Below are 20,820 nucleotides of genomic sequence, written 5' to 3' on the forward strand. Positions count from 1 at the left end.
CTATTTCCCCAGTGCTTGGGTCTCCCTAGCCCACAGCCTCGGACACAATACAGAAAAGCTGCTGGACATGCTAGAAATCTGTGCACATAGGCTCTTTCCCCCAGAATTAATTTGCTCTTATACTCTCAGATGGTGACACGCACACTCCCCATATCCAGCCTTTCCAAAGTTGTTGCATCACCCCCACACCCTCCCAACCTAGACGGCTCCCCTCTTTTGGGCATCCCCAGATCCCAGGCCTCTGTTCTTCCCAAGCACCTTTCATCATAGTGACTAATGTATACTCAACACTGAATCACATTCACAGTCCTCAGCACCCCTTTGAAGGTAAATATTCTTATGCTCATTTTACAAAGAAGCAAACTGAGGGTTAACTAATTGCCCAAGAGCACACAGCAGAAGAGGTAAATTCCAGGACTGAACTTGGAGTCTGTAAGACCTCAAACCCTGCAGCTCTCACCCCTCAGGAGTTGAGCTTTGAGACAAATCTCTCTCAGAATAGAAGGAAGGGAAGAAAGACCCTGCGTGAACACAAAATAAAGAGCAGCAGGGGAAAGGGCTTCCACTTCTCAAAAATTTTTACCAGAGAGCCATGCCCAAGTTATCCCAAGCATTTCAGAGATCCCTGTCTCACACACACTTTTCCCAGGCCCCTTCCTCACTCCACTGGGCCAGCCCTTGGCCACAGCAAAGCACCCTCATCAGATAAAGGCTCTGTCTACCTAAAGGCCCCAGAACAGGTTAGAGGTTGAATGCCTGAGGCTGGACAGAGTGGGAGCAGAAGAGAAGGGTGAGGTGCCTGAGGATTTGCCCAGGGCTCTGTCTCTACTGTGCCGACTGCGGTGCAACTACTATTTTGGAGATAAAGCAGAATGATGTTGGAGGTGGTTGGGGCTACATCTGCCAGCACGTTCCCATCCTGATCCCACCTCCTCCCACCTGATTCTGCACCAGGATGTATTATGCCCCAGCACCCTCCCCCCATCCTTCGGTGGCTGCAGGATGACATTCTAGGTGGAAAGCAGTGCAAGCTGGAGTCACAGGTTTCCACAGGAAGCAGCCCTCGTGTACACGTGAGCAGCTGGGAATGGAGACAGGAGGGAGGGCACTTACAGGTGCAGCGCCTACCAGCCCCATGGCTATATGGGTATGGGAGGGGGGGTATTTTTGATGCCTACCCCATCTCCCTCCTACTGACCCAACATACACAAAAATCCAGAAAAGGCATAGTTGGGAGAGAGCAACAGAAAGCCAATGAGCTAAACTCTGAACCCCCGACAGCCAGGCAAAGTGCCAGGCCTCTTGTCCTGATGAATTTTCTGCCTTCTCTCCACACTAAAACTCCCTGCTCCAGGCCACCCACCTTGGGAACGGGGGCAGCTCATTTCTTGCTACAGGAAAAAAGAAAATGAGATGGGCGGATAGAAGGAAAAAAGAAAAGGAAGGGAAAGAGAGCCGGGCACTCATTTCCCAGGAGAGGTGGGCTTGGCCCTACTCCTCTGCCTCCCGACAGCTTCCCTGAGTGCCCTTCAGAAGGCAGGGAGCCACCCACAACCCCTCTGGCCTCACCCGGGGTGGGAACAAGGCTGGCAAAAGAGGAGGCCCGAGGGGAATTGTTTTGGAAAGTTCAAAGTAGCTGGAAATAGGGGCTTAGCATGAGCAAGTCTCCTCAACCTTGACTGTAATAAAAACAGATAATGCATGAGTGAGCTAGGGAGAGAACGCTGGCAGGGGCTGCAGAAGCCGGCTGGATGCAGACGGTTTAGAATTCAGAGGAGATACTAAATGAGTAAACAGGGGATGAAGGATTATCCGGATGGGCCAGGAGCTGTTCCAGCAAGAAATTGAACGGGGACATGTCGGGATCCACAAGCACTCTGACTCCTCATCGGGCAACGAGGTCTGGTGAGCTACAAGGGCCTCGTCCACCCCTCTCTACCTCTGCTCTCTCTTCCAGCAGAGAGCATGGCCTTGGTGATAATGGCTCACATCTGTTCAGTTGCAGAACAGTTGACAAAGTGCTTCAGAGTTTACTGAGGGTTTTACATCCATTGTTGTATTTAATGAAGGTGATGAGGGTATTTCCTACCTGGTGACCCCCTCTCCTCATCACAGCCACCCCACCTCCCACAATTCCAGGATTAAAGAAGGTTGTGCTTCTGTCTTCAGTCTCTAGTCTCAAAAGAGGGGAAGAGGGAGACAGGCCATCTGCAGGCCCCAGAAAGCTACTGAGTCCGGAAGTCATCAGGGTCAAAGCCATTTAGGATGAACAGGGCCAGGTGCCAGCTCTGAGCAGGGAGCTCAGGCTGAACAGTGTCCAGCCAGAAGTTTGCCCGGAACCTACCATCCTCCCACCCACACCTATCCCAAAGCTGATGAGCTATCTGGGCAGCCATGAAAATGATCACATCCATCAGAGCAGCAGGAGCCCAGGAAAGGAGGAGCTCAGATGGGGAGCCTCTCTGATAGGAGTATGGAGTGGGGGCAGGATCAGGGATGTGTGATGATTAAGTACAGGCCTTGACCACTAGTTACTCCTATGAATAATACATGGTTGTGCCTTGGACTAAATCAGCATCTTATTGTTATCAACAATACATGCTGCAAAGAAGCTGGGGTGGGAGTGATGGATGGAAAAAGACCACTAGGGATCTGAGTCCAGTTCTGCCGCCCACTGTGTCACTATGGCTGTGTGACCTTAGCAGCTAACTCCATTCTCTTGTCCTAAATCGCCCTGTTAATAGGGTGTCTGAGATTCCCTAACAGAGGTGCCATTCTACCATATTCGGGGGTATCATTTGTATCACAAATATGAGTACAGAGCCGCTGAGCACACGTCCTGGGCTCTGTCCATGGTTCTGAAAGAGGCGCCGTACCCTCTGTCTCTGTCCTTGGTGCTGAAACAGGGCTCACTACTGGGACTGAGCCCCACTCCAGGCCACCGTTTGCATTGCCCCTGGTGAAAAGATCCGACCAACCGAGAAACAATTTCCAGGACTGCAGCATAGTGATCCCACCTTCCTCTGCCAAATTCCTCCCTGATCAGCCTTAAGATGAAGACCAACTGACCTTAAGAGCTCCCTTTCCCTGGTGAGTTCCCCAATCAGCAGTCCAGCCTGAGACAAAAAAGCCTCCCCACCACTGTAAATGTCACATCCCATTCCCGCAAATGGAGCCTACAGCACTGCCTCCTGGAGGCTGGCGTGGGTACTGTGCTCAGAAGAGTGCAGAGACGGCCCCCAGTAGTGGTGCTGGGCGAATGAGGAAGGGTGGCAGACTGTCCCGCCCCCACCGCCCCCTCCGCCCCCTCATCCCTCCTGGGACAATCTGGTGCTTTGAGCTTGCAGCGCTGCTCAACACCCCTGCTCCTGGCTGCTTGACTGTATTCAGCGGCCTTGGGTGCCATGCTGCCTGGTTCACAGCAAAGACGACCCAGATGGCCAACTGGGCCAGGTAAAACTTCTTGCTCCCTCCTCCAATGTGAGTGGGTTATACCTGTCCAAATAAATACAATCTCTCTTCCCACTGCAGGGCCAGTCCTACCAAGATGAACACAAAGGCCTATAATATCCTTTTCCCAGGGCAGAGGCTCCCTACCTCACATCCACCCAAATAAGAAACTTGCCCATAGACCCTTCCTAGGAAACAGTGGGGGTTGGAGAAGATTACAGCTGTAACCCAGTCCTGTCCCCCCACCCTATAGGTGGGGACTCATTGAGAAGCACATCTTGGTGTTTCTAGGGGCTGCTTGATATTAGCCCACCGGTGTAAAAATTCCCCTCCAAAAAAAAAGAGCAAAACAAATAAAACCACCTGAAGACAACACTCAAAATCACAGCTTCTCTGTATCCAGGCAGGGAGTAAAGATAATAGCCTTTAATTAAAGCAGATACTATAGCCAATGTCATTTATTGAGCACTTACTATAGGCCAAGCACTGTGGTAAAAGCTCTGCCAACAGTATCTCATTTAGCCTTACAACCTCCCTGGCAGGAAACATCATGATCAGCATCCTACAGATGACAAAAGTAGGGTTCTGAAAGGCTAGGTAACCACTCAGGGTGATGCAGCCAGTGACTATTGAGACTGACAAGGGAAACCACATCTGTCTGCCTTTAATCTTGCAGCTCAGCTGGATTCACCTGTTCTGGAAGCCTTGCTGCCCTTTAAGGTGTTTCCAAGACCACCTTTCCATCATCCTCACATCTTAGGTGAGAGCCACATGGAGGAAGACAGTAACACCGCACACTCCCGCAGCACTTTACAGCCTGCAAAGTGCTTTTATTGTCACTGTTCAAATTGAGCCTCATGATACGGAGGACCTCATTTGATTTTACAGGCGAGAAAATGAAGGCTCAAAGGAATAAGTGGCTTGCCCTGTCACATAGTGAGTAGTGAAGCCAGTACTCAGATAAAGATGGTGGGACTCCCAGCCCACCACTATCTGCCCTCGTCCCCAAAGCCGGGGTCCTGGGAGCAAGCCAGGGAGGGGGAGTCCAATGGGCCTTCATGTCCTGAGGGGCTTTCTGAGGCCCTAACCTGGGCTACTTCCCTCCTCTTTCTCCCTAAGGGCCATCAGTTAACTCAGCTCTAACTTGGAGTCTTGATTTCTCATTCTAAATGAAATTTTTTTCCAGGCAATTACTTCCTGCTAATTAGGAGGCAAGGCTGCCAGTCCCTGGGCCCTGGGCTGACCCCTTTTCTCAACTCACAGGGGTGGGGGGTTATTGAGGCACAGGACAGCAGCACCAGTCACAGAAACTGCCCGGATTGGCCCCATCAGCTGAAGGAGGCCAGGAAACTTTTGAAGGTGGATGGGGGGGGGGGGGGTCTGGTGGAGGGGTAAGGAGTTCCAAAGAACTGGAAGAATGGAGGCGTATGTTGGGGAGGGAGGGACTCTGAAATGGGAGAGCCAGGGGACAAGAAGCTGGAAGGAGCTTAGACATGTCATGCAGAGTAAGAGGGAGACCTGGGTTCAGGGGCAGCAGGGGAAGCCAGGAAGATCCAGAGAAATGGGGACACGTGTCATGTCATAGAAAGGAAAAAGGAGGAACATCAGGAAGCAGAGAGACAAAGGAGGGGGGAATCTCCCCTCTGCAGAGGGAGAGGAAAGAAGAAAGCACCCTGGAAAATGGTCAACATGACAGAAGTGGAAGAGGCAGAGAGGGGGAGGTACCGGGAGACTCCAGGAAGGGGAAGGAGAGAGGGAGGACAGGGAGGAAAGAGGAATTGCTGGAGAAAAGCCCTGGAGAGAATGGGAGGAGAGCAAGGGAGGACGGCTGGAGTGGCAGCTCCCAGGGCCCCAAAAAGGGCTCTCTCTACGTCATCGTCCTTGAGCCTCCCCCAATGTCAGTGCCCAGCCAGTCGGGCCTGCACGCCCTCCTACGCACCCACAGGTACCGGCAGGCATGATGGCAGGCTACCAGCCAGCTCAGGCCCTGAATACTCCACTCACCCAGGGCAGCTGGCCCACCTCTCTTCTTGCCAACATGCCACCCCCTCCAGTGGGCTGAGTCAAGGACCCTCTTGGGTCACACAGCAACATGACCATGATGCTTAGGACTGTGTGGTCCCACCTCCCTGCTTTATAAAAGGAAGATCAAGGCCCAGAGATGAAATGGTGTTTGGCCAAGGTCATGTAGTAAGTAAGTGATGAGGCCAGATACAGAGAGCTCAGGGGCTAAGTCCCAGTGGTAGGTCCTGTTCCTTCCTGGGCAGAGCCAGTAACAGAAGACAAAGACAGGTCTTGGTTGACAGCAAGACAGTCCCTGATTGGTTTAAGCCCAGGGTGGCAGGTAGAAAGGAGCAAAGGTATCCAGAGGCTGGAAGGGAAGCATAGGGAGTCGCCATTTATGGAGTACTGGGTGGGAGGGTTCCACGTTGGTTATAACTGCAGCTGCCATTATTGAGCATTTACTTGGTAGAGTGTTCCAGCCACTTACAATGTTATATGCAGGATCTAATTTAATCCCCACAATAACCCTATGAAGTATGTATTACTATTATTCCATTAGAGGGAAGAAACTGAGGCTCAGGAGGGTTGAATAATTGGCCAAATCCACAACTAACCAGTGCCATGGTTCTAACTCAGGCGGCAGGCCACTGCCCTGAGGACCCCTCCATCCTAACATTGTTTAATGATGTTCAGATCCCTGAGTCCCCAAGACCTCAGCCCAGCGCTGGCAGAATCTTGGCCCCAGATGCCAATGAGGTTACAATCCTGTGTTTGCAGGGCTTCTTGTGGCCTAAAGGGGGGGCAGTGTCATGTGGTCCTAGATTGAACAAGCCCTGTCTTAATGTGCTGGAGTCTGGGGTCTAGTCCTGGCTCTGTCACTAAGTTACTGTGTGACTTTGGGCAGGTCATTTGCCCTCTCTGGACTTGGTGCTCCCACCTATATCATCAAAGGGGAGGACCAGGCGACAAGAGCTTGTCCACATGCGGTGCTACCTCTGTGACAGGCTCAGTTCCAGGCAGTTTACATACAGTAATTCATCAAATCCTCCCAGCTGACCTCTGAGGTAGGTGGTATTACTGTCTCCACATTACAGATGGGGAAATGTGTCAATGAGAAGTTCATTAAGTCCAGCCGGTGTGGCTCAGTGGCTTAAACATCATCCCACGGGCTGAGAGGTCCCGATTTGATTCCCGGTCAGGGCACCTGCCTGGGTTGCGGGCTCGAACCCCGGTAGGGGGCGTGCAGGAGGCAGCCAATGGATGTTTCTATCTCCCATCTATGTTTCTATCTCTCCCTTCCTCTCTCTCTCTCTCTCTCAAAACAAACAAACAAACAAAAAAGCACATTAAAAAAAAGTTAATTAACCTGCCCAAGGTCACAAAGCTAATCAATACATAACAAATCTGAACCCCATTACTTTTTATTTGGAGCCCCTGCTCTGGCTGTCACTCCCCATTATTTCCCTAATGACTCAGCCCCTGCTTGGTGCCCCAGAGAGGTCTGCCTATGTCCCTCTGCACAGGCACACATGCCATCGTCTCCACATGAGAAGCACACACACCAGCACGTGTCTGCGCGGCATGAGTTAGCCTCCACACCTGAGCCCATGCCTTCACACAGCTACCGCCTGGAATAGCCATGCTCTGTCACACATTTCCACACGCACTCCAGCACCAAGAACAGGTCTGCTCCAGGAGGTCCACACGCCCATGTGCACAGCCCCCTCTGTGGGCACCGGCTGACTCGGGGCCAGGCCATGCCTCAGCACACAGCCACGTGGCAGTGCCATGGGTTACCACACCCCTTCTCTTCTGCCCCCCTCTAGTGCCAGGGTGACTCACACGTCACATCTCACACCTGCCGGCACCCCCATCCACGCTGTCTTCCTCACACCTCTCCCCTAACAGAAGCGGCACCTTCTCCAGGAAGGAAGAAGACACACGCCCAGCTCCCACGGCCCAAAGATGCCAGCCAGCCCAGGGCTGGAGGAGAAAGAGGCACTGACCAGAGCCTCCGGGGGCCCTGAGGTCCATAGTACCTGAGACTGAGCCCTCCCTTCAGTCTGAGTGCCAGAGCTGACTTCTCAAGACCCTAGAGACGACCCCCCTTTATCATTGCCAGATATGGGACCAGATGGGGGACCTGGGGACCTCTGCCCATTCCTCCCGAGCAGGCTGTGGTGCCATGAGGGCCTCTCTGGCCAAGTTATCGTTGCACCCCCACCACCCCATCCCTGGTCCCTGCTCTCTCCTCCCCCTGCCCAAGCATCTCGGAGTTCTGGGTATTTTTAGGCCTCAGCTGACAGGCTGTGAAATCGCTCCCTTCGCACCTCCCCAACTAGGCGGGGGCTGGAGAGGGAGGGATGGGGTTGGGGGGGCACACAGCCAATTCATCAGGCTCCTCCAGGGCTGGCAGGGAGTGAGGGGTGCCTCCCCTGAGTGAGAGGATCCTTCCACGGTGCCGGTGCCGTAGAGTGGGAGAGGAGACAGGGTGGGAGGGAGGCTCCACCCCACTCCGGGGCCCTGAGCACAAAGGCTTTAGGGGACATCTGGAGCACTGAAGGAGGCCCTGGGGACCCTCTGAGTCCGGCTCTGTGGCCAGCACCAATTTCCGGCACTCCCTTCAAGTGGTGAGCTGAGAGACGGGCTGGCTTGGATCCCAGTGGGATAAGGGAGCACCAGGCAGTGTAGGCCAGTGGGTAAAACCTAGGCTGTGGAGTGAGGCTGACTTCAATCTCATCCGTGTTCTACTGAGTGGCCCGGTAAGACACGCTGCCTCTCTGGGCCTCGGTTTCCTCATGTGTACGACAGTGATAATGGTATCTCCCTACAGGACTGCTGTGAAGACTCAATGAAGTGATGTGCGTGGGGAACACTGTGGTCTGAGGACGCCCCGGCTCTGCCAGGAGATTCTCACTTGCCACTTCCCGTGACCTGCACACCCTCCTAACCTCCTCTCCTTCCTGTGAAGGGGCCCGTGTTCGTGCTGGCGTCAGGCTCTCTGGTGCTCACCTGACCCTCTCCCCCAGGAGAACAATCCCCAGCTAAGGTGGGCGGACAACGTGGGCACACATATACATTATCTGAGCACATGGACCCAAATGCCAACAGGTGAGTGTGCCGCCAGTGCCCAGGAACGACCCACTAGGGAAGTGAGAAGACATGCCCAGACCCTGCTGTGAATGGGCCCCTGTGCCAGGGGCCACGGGCACAGAGAAGGGGGTGGCCCGTCTAGTTGCCATGGAAACAGGTTGGCTCTGGTGGGGCTCTGAAGCTCAGGTCTGGCAGTTGGAGTGTGAGCTGTGTGGCTGTTCTAGGGCCTGGCCCTGATGCCCATAGTGAGGACTGGGGTACAGAGAAAATTTTCAGGAGCATAAACTGTGCCCACTGGGCCCTGGGCCTGCCTACCTTGGCTCTATATCCCTCTCTAAAAGGCTTTCTCTGATACCCCAGCTTCACAGGGAAGCCCCCGGGGGTGCCTATGCATGCCTCTCATATGAGGCTGTCCCTAGACTGCCCATTCCCACCACAAGCTTTCGAAGGGCAGGGCCTTAGTCCATGCTGGATGCTGCAGACATCCTGGTGTGGGTGCTCTGGGCTGAGCGCTGTGCAGGGGAGAGACCCCCCACTCTGCCGCAGCATGTGAGTTCTTTACAGAGATCTTCCTGGAAGCCACCCATGGCTCTCCATTGCTCCGGGTTTTTGTTTTTTTTAATCCAATTTTTCTATTTCAGAATGCCAGGACTTTCATAATCTGACCCATCCCACCTTTCCAAAGCCGTAACTCCTACAACTGCCCCAAGGGCCTCCCTTCCAGCCATGTTCACGCGCTGCCATCTCAACTGGCCAAGACCTGTCACATCTCCGGGCCGCTGCGTGTGCTGTCCCCACCACACTGAAAGCGTCACCCTGCTTGCTCCCACGGCGAGTTCTTATTCTTCCTTCAAGGCCCAAGGCCCTGGACCCAGAGCTCACACTTGGGTCTGGTAGGGTGGCTGGAATCTCAAACTGACTTTTTTAAAAAAGATTTTTTAAAGAATTGATTTTTAGAGAGAGAAAGGAAGAAGGGGAGAAACATCAATGTGAAAGCAAAACATCAATCTGCTGCCTCCTGCATGCCCCCCACTAGGGATTAAGACTGTAATCTGGGCATGTGCCCTGACCAGGAATCGAACCAGCAACCCTTCAGTGCACAGGGCAACGCCCAACCAACTGAGAGCCACACCGTCCAGGGCTCAAACTGACTTTTAACTACAAGTTCCCCCTCCAGCTGTTCCGATGATAACTGACACTGCCTAGGTGAAGCCCTCCCTACTCCTCCTCCACCAGGGCTGAAGGCCGGTTTGTCCTCTTCAAAGCTTCCAGAATCCTCACCCCACACATCAATCACTTGATTCAGGATAATGCTGATAACAGCTGCCAGTGCCTGAGTGTCACTATATGCCGGGCTTTCTGCAAAAGATGTTTCCCACCTTATCTTGCCTCATCCATCCCCATGGGAGGTAAGACCCATCATCATACCCATTTAACAGAGGAGGAAACTGAGGCCAGGGTAGTAGAGTAACTTGCTTCAGAGACACAGCAGCACGTGTCCCTGCCAGGATTCGGACAGAGAGCCGTTTGACCCCAGAGACCTAGCTTAAGCCAGCCAACCCCTGCTGCACATACGCTTAGCACATCCTGAGCACTCTGCAAGTAAGACCTTATTATCGCACTGTTGCTATCGGGGGGGGGGGGGGGGAATGGGGTGTGTTGGCTGACCTGAGAGGTCTTCCTTAGGCTGTACCCCTTATAAAGCATGAAATCCCCATTCCTGGAGAAAGACAGTGAGGGCTCAGGGGAGCTCTTGATCTGCCATGGGGGTCAGGACAGTGAAGAGGTGTGCAGGGAGCCCCAATATCTGGGCCTGATGGACCTAGGGTGCTAGAGTGAGCACATCCTCAAAGGAGCCAGAGCGGGCCCAGGTTGGGCAGTGGAAGAAGGCCCTCTGTGTGCTGACTGAACCGGCCACCACTCACTGGTCCCGCTGACACTACCCCGTGGTAATGAGACGGATCCAATTTGTACCCAGGGCCCCGCCGGGAGCAGCTGCCGCGGCAGGGTTTGAAGTAATTTAATTGGACGTATTAGCCACACAGCTCTCCCCTCCGCTCCCCTCATGCAGGGCCTCATGCAGGCACCCCTCGTGGCCTCCCTCACTCCATGCCACCTACCTGTCTGGGGCAGGGTGCACGCTGCACCAACCAGTGCGTGAGACCCCCCCCCTCCCCGCCAGGATCGACCCCTTGCCACCTCTCCTCTTTCATTCTCAGGGCTTCTGGGGCTCAGGAGCCAGAGGGCTGCCTGGGCTCTGCAGGCCCCAAGTTCTTCCCTTTCTCTTATGCAAGTGGAAATACGGGAGCCCCCGGGGCTGCAGCTCAGACCTCTCCCTCCAGTCTCCTCTGGGGGCAGAATGGGGCACGCCCTTGTCCCCCCAGCCAGCCTGAGAGCCCCGCGCTTTCCAGTGCACCACGGAGGGCACCGAGGGAGCAGGGCCACCAAGATGGGGGGGTCTTCCTCTCAGGGCTCTGAGGGAAGGGTGCGCGCATGCACACACACACACACACACACACACACAATCAGTCACAAACGCAGACATGCTCAGTTAGACCCAGACACAAGCACACACAAACACACACGCTGACTGACCCACAAGCTGTCATGGAAATGCCTGTATCCATCCACACCAAAGCTCCAACACACACATCCACACTCCTGCACGCTGCATAGCCAGGTGATGCCCTGCACCCGGCAGATGGAGGCCTTGGAGGCAACCAAGCTGGCAGGTAGGAGAGTGTGGCAAGAGGCAGGCAGGGCCCCTAGAGGGCACAGGCCCTGCCTGGCTAAGGACAGGGGCCAGGACCAGGGAGGCCTCCTCCCCCAATGCTTCCCATCACAGCTCCCAGTGCACCTCCACATACTTCGTGACAAATACACTCATTAGCTGCTGTTTACAGCGGGCAAGGCACTCGGATGAGCACAGCTATTCCGGTGGCCCGTCCAGCTGCCACCCGCACTGCACCGCACCGCACAGAAGTACACACAAAACGCTGTGCTTCTCCCCACCGGCCCCGCCCTCCCTTTCCACTGATTTGTGGCCCCGCACAATCACGATACAAGTGGGCTGGGAGCTCCACAGGTGACACACCTTCCCAAGTGGCCCTACCAGGTGGAAGCTGCAGAGCCGCCCACCCCCACCCCCGGAGAAGGCCCCACATGCCAGCCCACGTTCCAACCAACTGGGCCCAGAATCCCCGCTCTGGGCGCCATCCAGCCCCTTCCACAGGTCCACGCTGTCTGCCAACTCTGTTCCAACCCTTGGGGAATTCTGTTGGGTGAGACCAAAGCCCTGGCCTCCAGACACAAGTTGGACAGAGCCCAGCAAAGCTGCCCCTGCTGCCTGAAAGGTCAGTGACTTTCATGTCCATCGAACTGGCACAGCTTGCCTGGCATCATTGGCTGGGGTTCCCTGGCAAGGCAGGCAGGCACCCGGGCTGGGCCTGGCACTGGCTGGCTCTGGCACCTGGCCAGACAGTGGCCACCCTAACAGAGCTGACCTCACCAGCCGCATGTGCCACCTGCGGGGCACTGCCCGTGGAGCAGGGGGCTGGCTCCACGCAGGGTTGCCGGTGCTGGGTGCTCACCCAGGAGGCCTCGGTGCCCCGGAGGAGGCAGTGCAGCCGGCTGCTCTTCCAGCCAAAAGCCCTGCTCAAGATGGGGCCTCCCACCCTCCACGAGGCCCCTCCCCACTCCTCTCCCTGTGGCTCCAGCCTCACTCGCTCCCCTGGGGAAAGCAGTTATTGAAAATGGTCCATCAGATTCAATAAGGGCTCTGAGTCCCTGAGAGAAAGGGGGTGGGCAGGGAGTGGGGGTAGGGGAAAGGGAGGGGGTAACCACCCACTCCTCCTCTGCCTTTCCCTGAGGACCTCCTGCAACAGCAGGGCTGGGGCGGGGGGTGAAGGAGACAGCCCTCCACTGGCACTTTATGTTGTCTTCAGTGCCCCTTGGGCCGGAGTTTGGGGTCAGTCAGGTCCCAGGTCTTTGCCCATTTGACACCTGTCTTTGCTCACCTGTTCCTGTACCTTCCAGCTGTTCCTCACCTGTCACTTACTGGCCCGTGTGTTCCCACCCCAATCCAGTCTGTTCTAGCACCTCTTCCCCAATCAGGAGGGACTTTGAGGCTATCTTCCTCCCCACCACTCCACAGTCCGGAGCACCCAGCCTCATTGGTCAAGCTGTCCCCACAAGGCCACTGAACAGCATGAACCAAGGCCAAGGGGGTTCTGTCTCCATGGGAAACACTATAACTTGGGAACACTGGCTGCCCTGATCTAAGTCCCACAGAAGCCATCCCTCCTGCCCTTCGTTTCAAATCTGCTCAGCCTCAGGTGCACCTCTAGGTCATGGTCTGTTGGGAGATCATTTGATCTTCAGTCCTAGACTCTGACCCAAGCCCAGATACAAGCCAGGGAGGTGGGGCAGGTGAGAGGTTGGGGGGGGGGGTAGACAGGTAGATGAAGGTAGGGAGAGTCTGTCAGTGAAATGGCACACCCCTGATCCGTTCTGTCAGCCACAGCCCTAATCCCTGCCCCATACATCACCCAACAGCCACTGTCCCTAACTTGTGCCCAGAGGCTGCCCAGTGGCCTGGGCAATCTCATGAATCCTTCTGCCTTGAGAGAGGAGACCCACCATGCCAAGGCCCCCCGGCCCATGCAGCGTGCTCCCCATACTCCCTAGGAAAGACCTGGCCGGCAGAATTGCTATAGGGAGCTGAGCCCACTAACAGGTGGAATGGATGAAACCTCAAGTACTGCTACCCCCAGAGACAAGCTCACAGAGAGCTGAGCAGGGCAGGCCACCCTCAGGATCTGACCTCTCTCCCCACACTGCTAAACAAGCTCAGACTTTCCCTCTCTGGCCCCATCACTTGCTCGCTACAAGGTCACCTCTCCCTCCCTCCCTCCCTGCTGCCATCCTGCCTGCCCACTGCAACGCTGACCCCTGCAGGCCTGCTGAGGCCCTGTCTGGCCTGGGGACAGGCATCGGAGGGTAGGGAGACCAGCCTGGGGATGAACTGAAGAAAGCTGAGGACAGGGAGAGGCCCCAGTGTCCAGGGGAGGCAGCAGAGGTGAGTGTGCAGGCATAGCTGGGGAAGGCTGGGCAGAGTTTGGGCAGAAGCTGATGGGAGGCTTCCTTCTTCACTGGGCTCCGGCTTTTTCCCACAGTCCCTTGCTTCAGCCTTGATAGATCTGCGAGACAACTGCCTGGGGGCCAGAGCCCCAACGGGGAAGGGAACTGCGCCTGTCCTGGGAGTCAGGATCTTTGCAGTAGGCTGAACCCTGAGTGAGTGGGCGGAATAAGAAGGTACCACAGGGACCCTCTGGAACCAGCTTGGAACATACAGCAGCAGAACAGGACAGGAGATTTAAACACGTTAGAGGATTGGGCCGAAGGTGTTCCTGGGAGTGGGATGAAGGGATCAGGATGTTAAAGGTACTGGATGGACCCTAGGGGACCAGAGAAACTGGCCTGAATCACACAGGGATTAATTTGCATAGCTCCCTCCCACCTGGTGCCAGCCTAAGGAAAGATGGGGAAAAGGAAAAGGGGGACACATAGCCCTAGCTGGGGGAGCACAGTCTGGGGGGCCTGAGGCGAGCTGGGAGGGGAGAGGAAGTATAGCGGAGAACTGTAGAGGCTATAGGAGGTAGGCAGGGATGCTAGGGGCACAGAGGCCAGAGTGAGGTCTCTGGTCTCTCAGAGATCCCCAGGGTACTAGGAGCAAAAGCAGACTCTGCCATCTCAAGCCTATGACTGACCCCACCCAGCCCAGTGCCCACATCGGAGAGTAGACCTCGGGCCAGCCTCTTTCCGAGAACTGCCCCTGCCATGGCACTGATGGGTCCTGCAGCCACAGCGGGAGTGGGCAACACCGATGTCCACCCCAGACAGAGAGGCCCCGTTGCAGAGGTGGGAGAGGAAAAGGTCTAGGAGCTGCCAGCACTGGGTTCTAGGCCCTTTACTGAGAAGATGCCAAACACACAAAGTTGGCCTTTGTGGAGAGGGCAGAGGTGCTTGAAGGAGGGGTGATGTCATGATGCCAGGCCTGGGAGGAAAGAGGAAGGTTGGAGAGGGAACAAGGGCACAGTCCCAGGCCACTAACCTGAGAAGGGAGGCTGCCAGCCTGGCCAGGCAGGGGGAGGGGAGTGTCCTCACCACATGTCCCCTTCCATCCTCATACCCCAAGGCCGGTCTCTAAACTAAGCTATTTGCTTCTGAGAGGGTGATCCTAGCAGGAGAATGCCCCTGCCCTTGGTCCAAGTGCTGGAAACTGGTAGCTTCTTGGGGGGAAGATGCCAGAGTGGGTAACCTGGGTCCAGACAGATAAAGGGAGGAACCTTCAAAGGCAATGCCCCTTCAGCCATCACCCAGAGGACATTCATAGATGGGCATGAGGTTCCAGAGAGGGAGACTGAGTCTCTATCACTGTTATACCTGAGTACTGAGTGAGTGCGAGGCTTGGCACCAGAAGGTCTCCTCAGTGGAGTCAGCTGCAATGACTTCAGGAGGCGAGGACAGACTGAGGCTGCCCCAGGGGGAAAGAGCAATGTGGGGCCAGGGCAAGGGCAGGCAACACAGGCCTCCACTGGATGGCCCTGAAAAGCCTTGGGGCTCTGGGTCCCTTCTGTGGAGGGCCTTGGAGCTGTCTCGACCCGTCCCCAAGACCCCCACCCCCAGGACACCAGCACCAGTCACCTCAGAGACTCTCATATGAGATCGAGTGCTCAGGTTGGGGTGCTGTGCTTTCAGAGAAACCCAGAAACTGAGACCCTGCTCCCAGAACTGGCAGACTGGGAGTGCTGGGCCTCGGGTGGGGCACCCTAGGAGGGTGCGGAGACTAGCCGCGGCAGGGACTGAAGGGGACCTGTCTACAGGTGGGGACTGCATGAGGAGGCACTGGGAGCCAAAGAGGAAATGGCAGAGCAATTGCCCAAGGAAGGAAGAAAGGTTCCAGGCTTGGCTCCCAGGATACCGAGCAGGCGAGCAGACGTGGGCTCCAGGCCACTCCCCAGACTCGGCTCGGGAGAAATGCAAAGGCGAGGGGGCCCTTCCTCCTCCCTCCCCCGACAGGACTGGAGTGAGTTTGGGGTTCTTGGTTTCCCCCTCCCCAAGCTCAGAACATTGCCCTGGCACCCCCATGCTCAACGATCTAGGCTCTTTCCCTTCAGGTACTCCTGCGTCCCTCCTCAACGCTCCTGCGGCTCCCCCAGCCCCCTCCCCTGCTGCTGCACCAGATCCCCGCTTGCCCCCTGGCACCCTCTCAATTCACAGTTGGCACCGCCGATGTCACTCTGCTCCCCAGTGCCTGCAACCTTGGTCAAAAGCTTCCCGGGATCCTTGTCCTGGGGTCCCCCAGCACTGGCACTCCTCTCCGGGCACTGGTGCTGGGGACCCGGGGATGCCTGAGGGCACTGCCCGGCTCCCGCGGGAGCAGCGGCTCCTCGCTCCGCCACACACGTTGTCCTTGGGCTGCTGGGGTGTGTGGGGGGGAGGTCCTTGTGGGGACACTGCGAAGCCGGCGCCGGGCATCCAGCCTGGCAGGGCTCAGACAGCAGGGGTGGGGCGACGGGGGTCCGAGCCGCGGTCGTCCGAGCCCGCTCCCCAGGGCTAGGATAACCCTGGGGGAAGTCTGCGCGGCTCTGGCGGCCCCGGGCTGGGGCTCCGAGACGGCGCCCCGCGCTGCCGCCGTCCTGCCCGCCGGAGCGGGGCGCCCCAGCCCTCGCGGGGCCGCGCTTACCTGGGCTGGCCGCCTCCGGGTCCCGGTACATGGTCCCCCTGTCGCCGGCTCCCTCGGGGCTCCTCAGAGCCGCCCCTGGCCGCGCGCTGCTCCGCCGCCGCTGCAGGGCATGGGGCCGGGCGACCCCCGGGGGCGGGTCCGAGGGCGGGGGCCGCGCGGGCTGCACGGAGCCGCGGAGCCGGGGAGCGGGGGCCGCCCGCCAGCCCTCCCGCCCGCCCGCCGAGCACGCTGCCGCTGCTGCCGCCGAGCCGCGCGGAGCCTCCTCCCTCCGGCCTGCGCGCCGCGTGTGCGCGCCGGAGCGTGTGAGTGTGTGTGTACGAGGCCGTGTGTGTGTGTCTGTGAGCCCGTGTGTGAGCGCGCCCGGGGCACCGCCGGCGCCGCCCGCCCGCTGCTGAGCTCCGCCGCCGCCTGCGCCCGCTGCTGCCCGCTGCCGGCCGCGCGCCGCACTGCAGCCGGCGCCGCCGCCCGGAGCCGCCCCGAGCCGCCCCGAGGGCACCGCCGCCGCCCCGCGCCCCGCCCGCCCGCAGCCCAAGCGGGGAGGGCACAGAGCCCTCCGGCTGGGCTCTTTGAGCCGGAGGGTCACGCCGCACTGCGCGGCCCACTCGGCCGGTGCGCTCCTGATGGCAGCGGCTTCGAAACCGGCAGGGCCGCGGTGCCGGCTGCCTCCTCCGAGGTGCCCTTTGACTCCGCTCCAAAAGGCGTGGAAATCCCGGCCAGGTTTTCCACCTGGTGGAGGCTCGAGGGCGTCAGCTCTGGCCCTTACACCGCGATGGTCGGGGGAGCCGGGCTGGTGTGTGCAAAAACCAGGAGTGGAATATTTTTGTCTGGATGAGCCTGGATCCGATACTCTGGCCATCCTTCAAGCTTGCACACAGAACTGAGAAGTCTAGAATCGCCACCCTTGGTGGGGGACTAAGCCTAGTGACCGTGCCCACTTAACCCAGTCCCTCAAAAGAAGAAAACCCTGGGGCTCTCTTGGCCCTCTCTGCCCCACTGTCAGTTCAGCTCAGTGCAAATCAGGTGAACCCTAGTTCTTTCCTGCAGAATTGGAACTGCTTGATTCTGTGGCAGAGAAGAGAAGGGCCCTTCTCCCAAGTATTTGAAGGGCCTGTAACCAAACCACTGGTGGTTTCAGGCACAGAGACCTCCCAGTACACACCTTATACACCTAATCAACGACACCACCACCAGCACCAGCACCCCACATACAGGCACACAAACACACCTCCCACACAAGGAGAGACAGACACTGAAGCATCACACAGCACAGAGCCTGCCCCCACCTTGAACTGAAGGGGGTCACCAGAAAGGCACAATCCCAGGCCTGCTACAGTATCCCGCCCTCCCCTCCACGGAGAATGCAGTTCACAGATGATCCAGGCTTTCTAGAGTCAAGATTTCCTACTCCCACCCTGGTAAATCCACTTAACTGATTTTACACTGCACAGCTCATACCCAGCCATACCTCCACCTCCCCACAGCACAGCAGGAAGCCAGCACTCACAGGGACAAACCTTTGTCTCCAGGCTCCCCCAACACACACACACACACACACACACACACACACCCCTCCACCCACAGCTTTTCCGGTTGAGAAACAGATAAGGAAATCCCCCCAAGCACACCATCATGAAGATTGTTCCCGTGGAGAACAGATTTCCTTGGATTGGATATTCTAATTTAAAACGGAAGGGGGAAAAAGGCGTTTGTAGGTTCTAGCCCACAATTCCTCAGTGGCCATAAATCTCAGCCCTCATCCCCTGGTCAAGGGCCATTACATTTCATATACCCGCAAGCAGCCAAGAATCCAGGATCTATCCACACACCCCTTTTTGGCAAGCCCCAAAAAGCCAAGCCAACAGATTGGGACTTCAGGGTCTCCAGCTCGGTTTGTTCCCGTCCCCTCCCCCAGCTGCTTCTTTCATTGCCCTAGTAAAGAGCAAATAGTGCACCCTTCCCCCCACCTCTTCCACCCCTCACCTCCCCAACCCTCCCCTCATTAACAGGCACTACACAGAAATGTCCCCAGTTCAGCAATCTCCCCACCCATCAACCTGAGAGTCCAGAGGGGGATAGCACAATTCATGACTGCAACTCAACAGATCTTTATAAGCATCTAGAATCACGGAGTTTTTCAGAGGTGGCAAGGGAGTGGACACCTGAAAGATGACCCAGGGCACCCCTCAGGTGACAGATGGTGAAGACAAGGCCTCTAGAGGGGAAGGAATTGACCCAGGGAGCTAAAGGACCCAGACCTAACAGCCCAGGGAATGGATGAGACAGCCAGGAGTAGAACCCTTGGCCTGACTCCCAGCCTTTGCCAACATCACTGTGAGATTCACGAGAGAGCTTACAGCCTCTCAATATTGACAGATATTGTATGTCATTAATGTTGTTTATCCTTAAGACCCTTACAAAAATAAAAATCCCAATCTCATTCATTCCCAGCAGGCATTAGACAGCCATTGTTCCAGAACATCAGAGCTGGAGGGTCCATCAGACATACCAGATAAACCCCATGAGATTTCGTTATGGAAACTGAGGCTCTGGGGCATTGGGGATCTTTATTTTCTGCCTGTATCACTGACGTAGTAAAAACATTGAAGATACCCTTTCTCTGGGCCTCGGTCACTTTGTCTAGAGGATGCAGTCATTGGAAAGAGGAAAGAATACAGATTTGCGTAGTTCTGTCATTCATAGCTGTGTGACCCTGGGCAGACTACTTGACACCTCTGGGTCTGTTTTCTTATCCAAACAATGGAGATAATAATAACACCTATTTCCTTCTACTATTATAAAGGTTAAATGAGCCCAGCCCGTGTGGCTCAGTGGTTGAGCATAGACCCATGCACCAAGAGGTCACCGGTTGGATTCCTGGTCAGGGCACATGCCCAGGTGGTGGGACTGATCCCCAGTGGGGGGCATGCAGGAGGAGGCCAATCAATGTTTCTCTCATCGATGTTTCTATCTCTCTCTTCCTTTCTCTCTTTCTATAAATCAATAAAGAAAAAAAAAAGATTAATTAAATAAGATGATACAATTAAAGTGCTTAAAATGCTAGATGGAGCTTAGAACTTATTGACAGATATTGTATGTCATTAATGTTGTTTATCCTTAAGAGAGAAACCACATACTCCCCATTTTCATGTTTTGCCTGTCAAGGAAGTTCTTCCAGATGTCTAACCTCTGAGCCATTCTACTGCATTTGAAGGCTACTTTCTCTTGCTGGAGCATTAATGAGAACCAAGCCAACTGCGTGTTCCTGTCTTCTGAGTATTCATGGAGGACTGGGCACAGGCAGGAAATGAAGTCTGGGAGTGAGCAGGTCCTCTGAGAAAGGAGATCAGAGGGTATGAATCATCCCTGTCCTGCCCTCAGGTCCTGTGCCCTGCAGGTGAGGGCCTGGGCCTTTGGTGTTCTGCCTCTCCCCTTCTACTCCCTCACTCCATTCTGTGATGCTGCTGGCCCCTGTGTCCTAGGTTCCAGGACGTGGCTGGAAATGCTGGCAGCCACTGTGTCCTGAGGACCCTCAGGCCTGTTTCCAATCTAATGCTGTCATCAGGGCCCAGGTGTCCTGGGTCGGCTTCAGGAGGGACTGGAAGCAGGGAGGGACATTCTGTCCCTCAGGAGAAGATGCCAGGCCTGCACTCTTCCAAGCAAGGCCCCTGAGGCCACCTGGCTCTGTTGCTAGGCCACGGCCAGGAGGCAGCACTCCTGGGTTCCCCTGTGGCCTCTACCTGTCATGGTCTCCAGTGCTGCTGGCCCGTTCCTCCAGCCCACCCCCTTGGCCATGGCTGAATTATTAATAAAAGTGCTGAGGAAGCTGTTTGTGCAGCTCATGTGACAGAACAAACACACCTCTCTCCTTGCCACTATCCATGTGGCAAGAGATGCAAACTGAGCATTTGCCTGATCCAGGAGGGACAGGCTCAGAGACAGCTGTGAAGGGCAGCAGAGCCGGCTGATGTGCCAGACCGGGAGCGAGGACCTGCTCTGCCCCCCTGTGCCTGCAGCTACCCCCACCCCCAGTCTTCCCTTTCCTCCTCTGCAGCAGGCAAGAGTCTGGAGAAGGTAAAAGCATAAAATTCACAGAAGTCACCTCCCCAGATAGGCTGTGACAGCAAACTCCTAGAAGCAGCTGCCGCCATCTCTATGCCCAACTCGTCACAATGGAGATGGAATCAACGCTCACTGATCAGTGACCTCTTCTCTCCAGATCCGGTCACCACTGAATCTCGAGGCCCACCCAGGGTCCACACATGTCGCATTTCTGCCCAGCCCTGCTCTGGAGGCCTGATACTAAAGACAAAGTTCTGGCCCACAGTGTCCAGGAAGGAGTCCTGAACTTGAACTCTGATCCTGCCTCTGCCACTAGCTAGTTGTTTGGCCTTGGCTGGTTACTTGACATCTCTGGGCCTCCGTTTTCTCATCTAAAATAGGGCTAAACAATTGCACCACATAGGTATGTGCGAATACAGTAGGGAGATGGCGAGACAAAGACTGTCTTTCTTGACTCTCTGGAAGTG

The 20,820-nt window shown here is 56.1% G+C and overlaps 1 protein-coding gene across 2 annotated transcripts in view; it reads right to left on the reverse strand.

Moving 5' to 3' along the window:
• Window positions 1-16,578, reverse strand: part of SYT7 (synaptotagmin 7) — a 58,606-nt gene extending 42,028 nt beyond the window's left edge. For both annotated transcript variants that reach the window (XM_036258787.1, XM_036258786.1), the window contains exon 1: window positions 16,295-16,578. In XM_036258787.1, coding sequence (XP_036114680.1) covers window positions 16,295-16,325 — 31 coding nt within the window. In that variant the 5' untranslated portion in view covers window positions 16,326-16,578. The remainder of the gene's footprint in view (window positions 1-16,294) is intronic.
• Window positions 16,579-20,820: the final 4,242 nt, after the last annotated feature.

Source organism: Molossus molossus, unplaced genomic scaffold (genome assembly GCF_014108415.1).
Source record: "Molossus molossus isolate mMolMol1 unplaced genomic scaffold, mMolMol1.p scaffold_m16_p_13, whole genome shotgun sequence".
Lineage (NCBI taxonomy): Eukaryota > Metazoa > Chordata > Mammalia > Chiroptera > Molossidae > Molossus > Molossus molossus.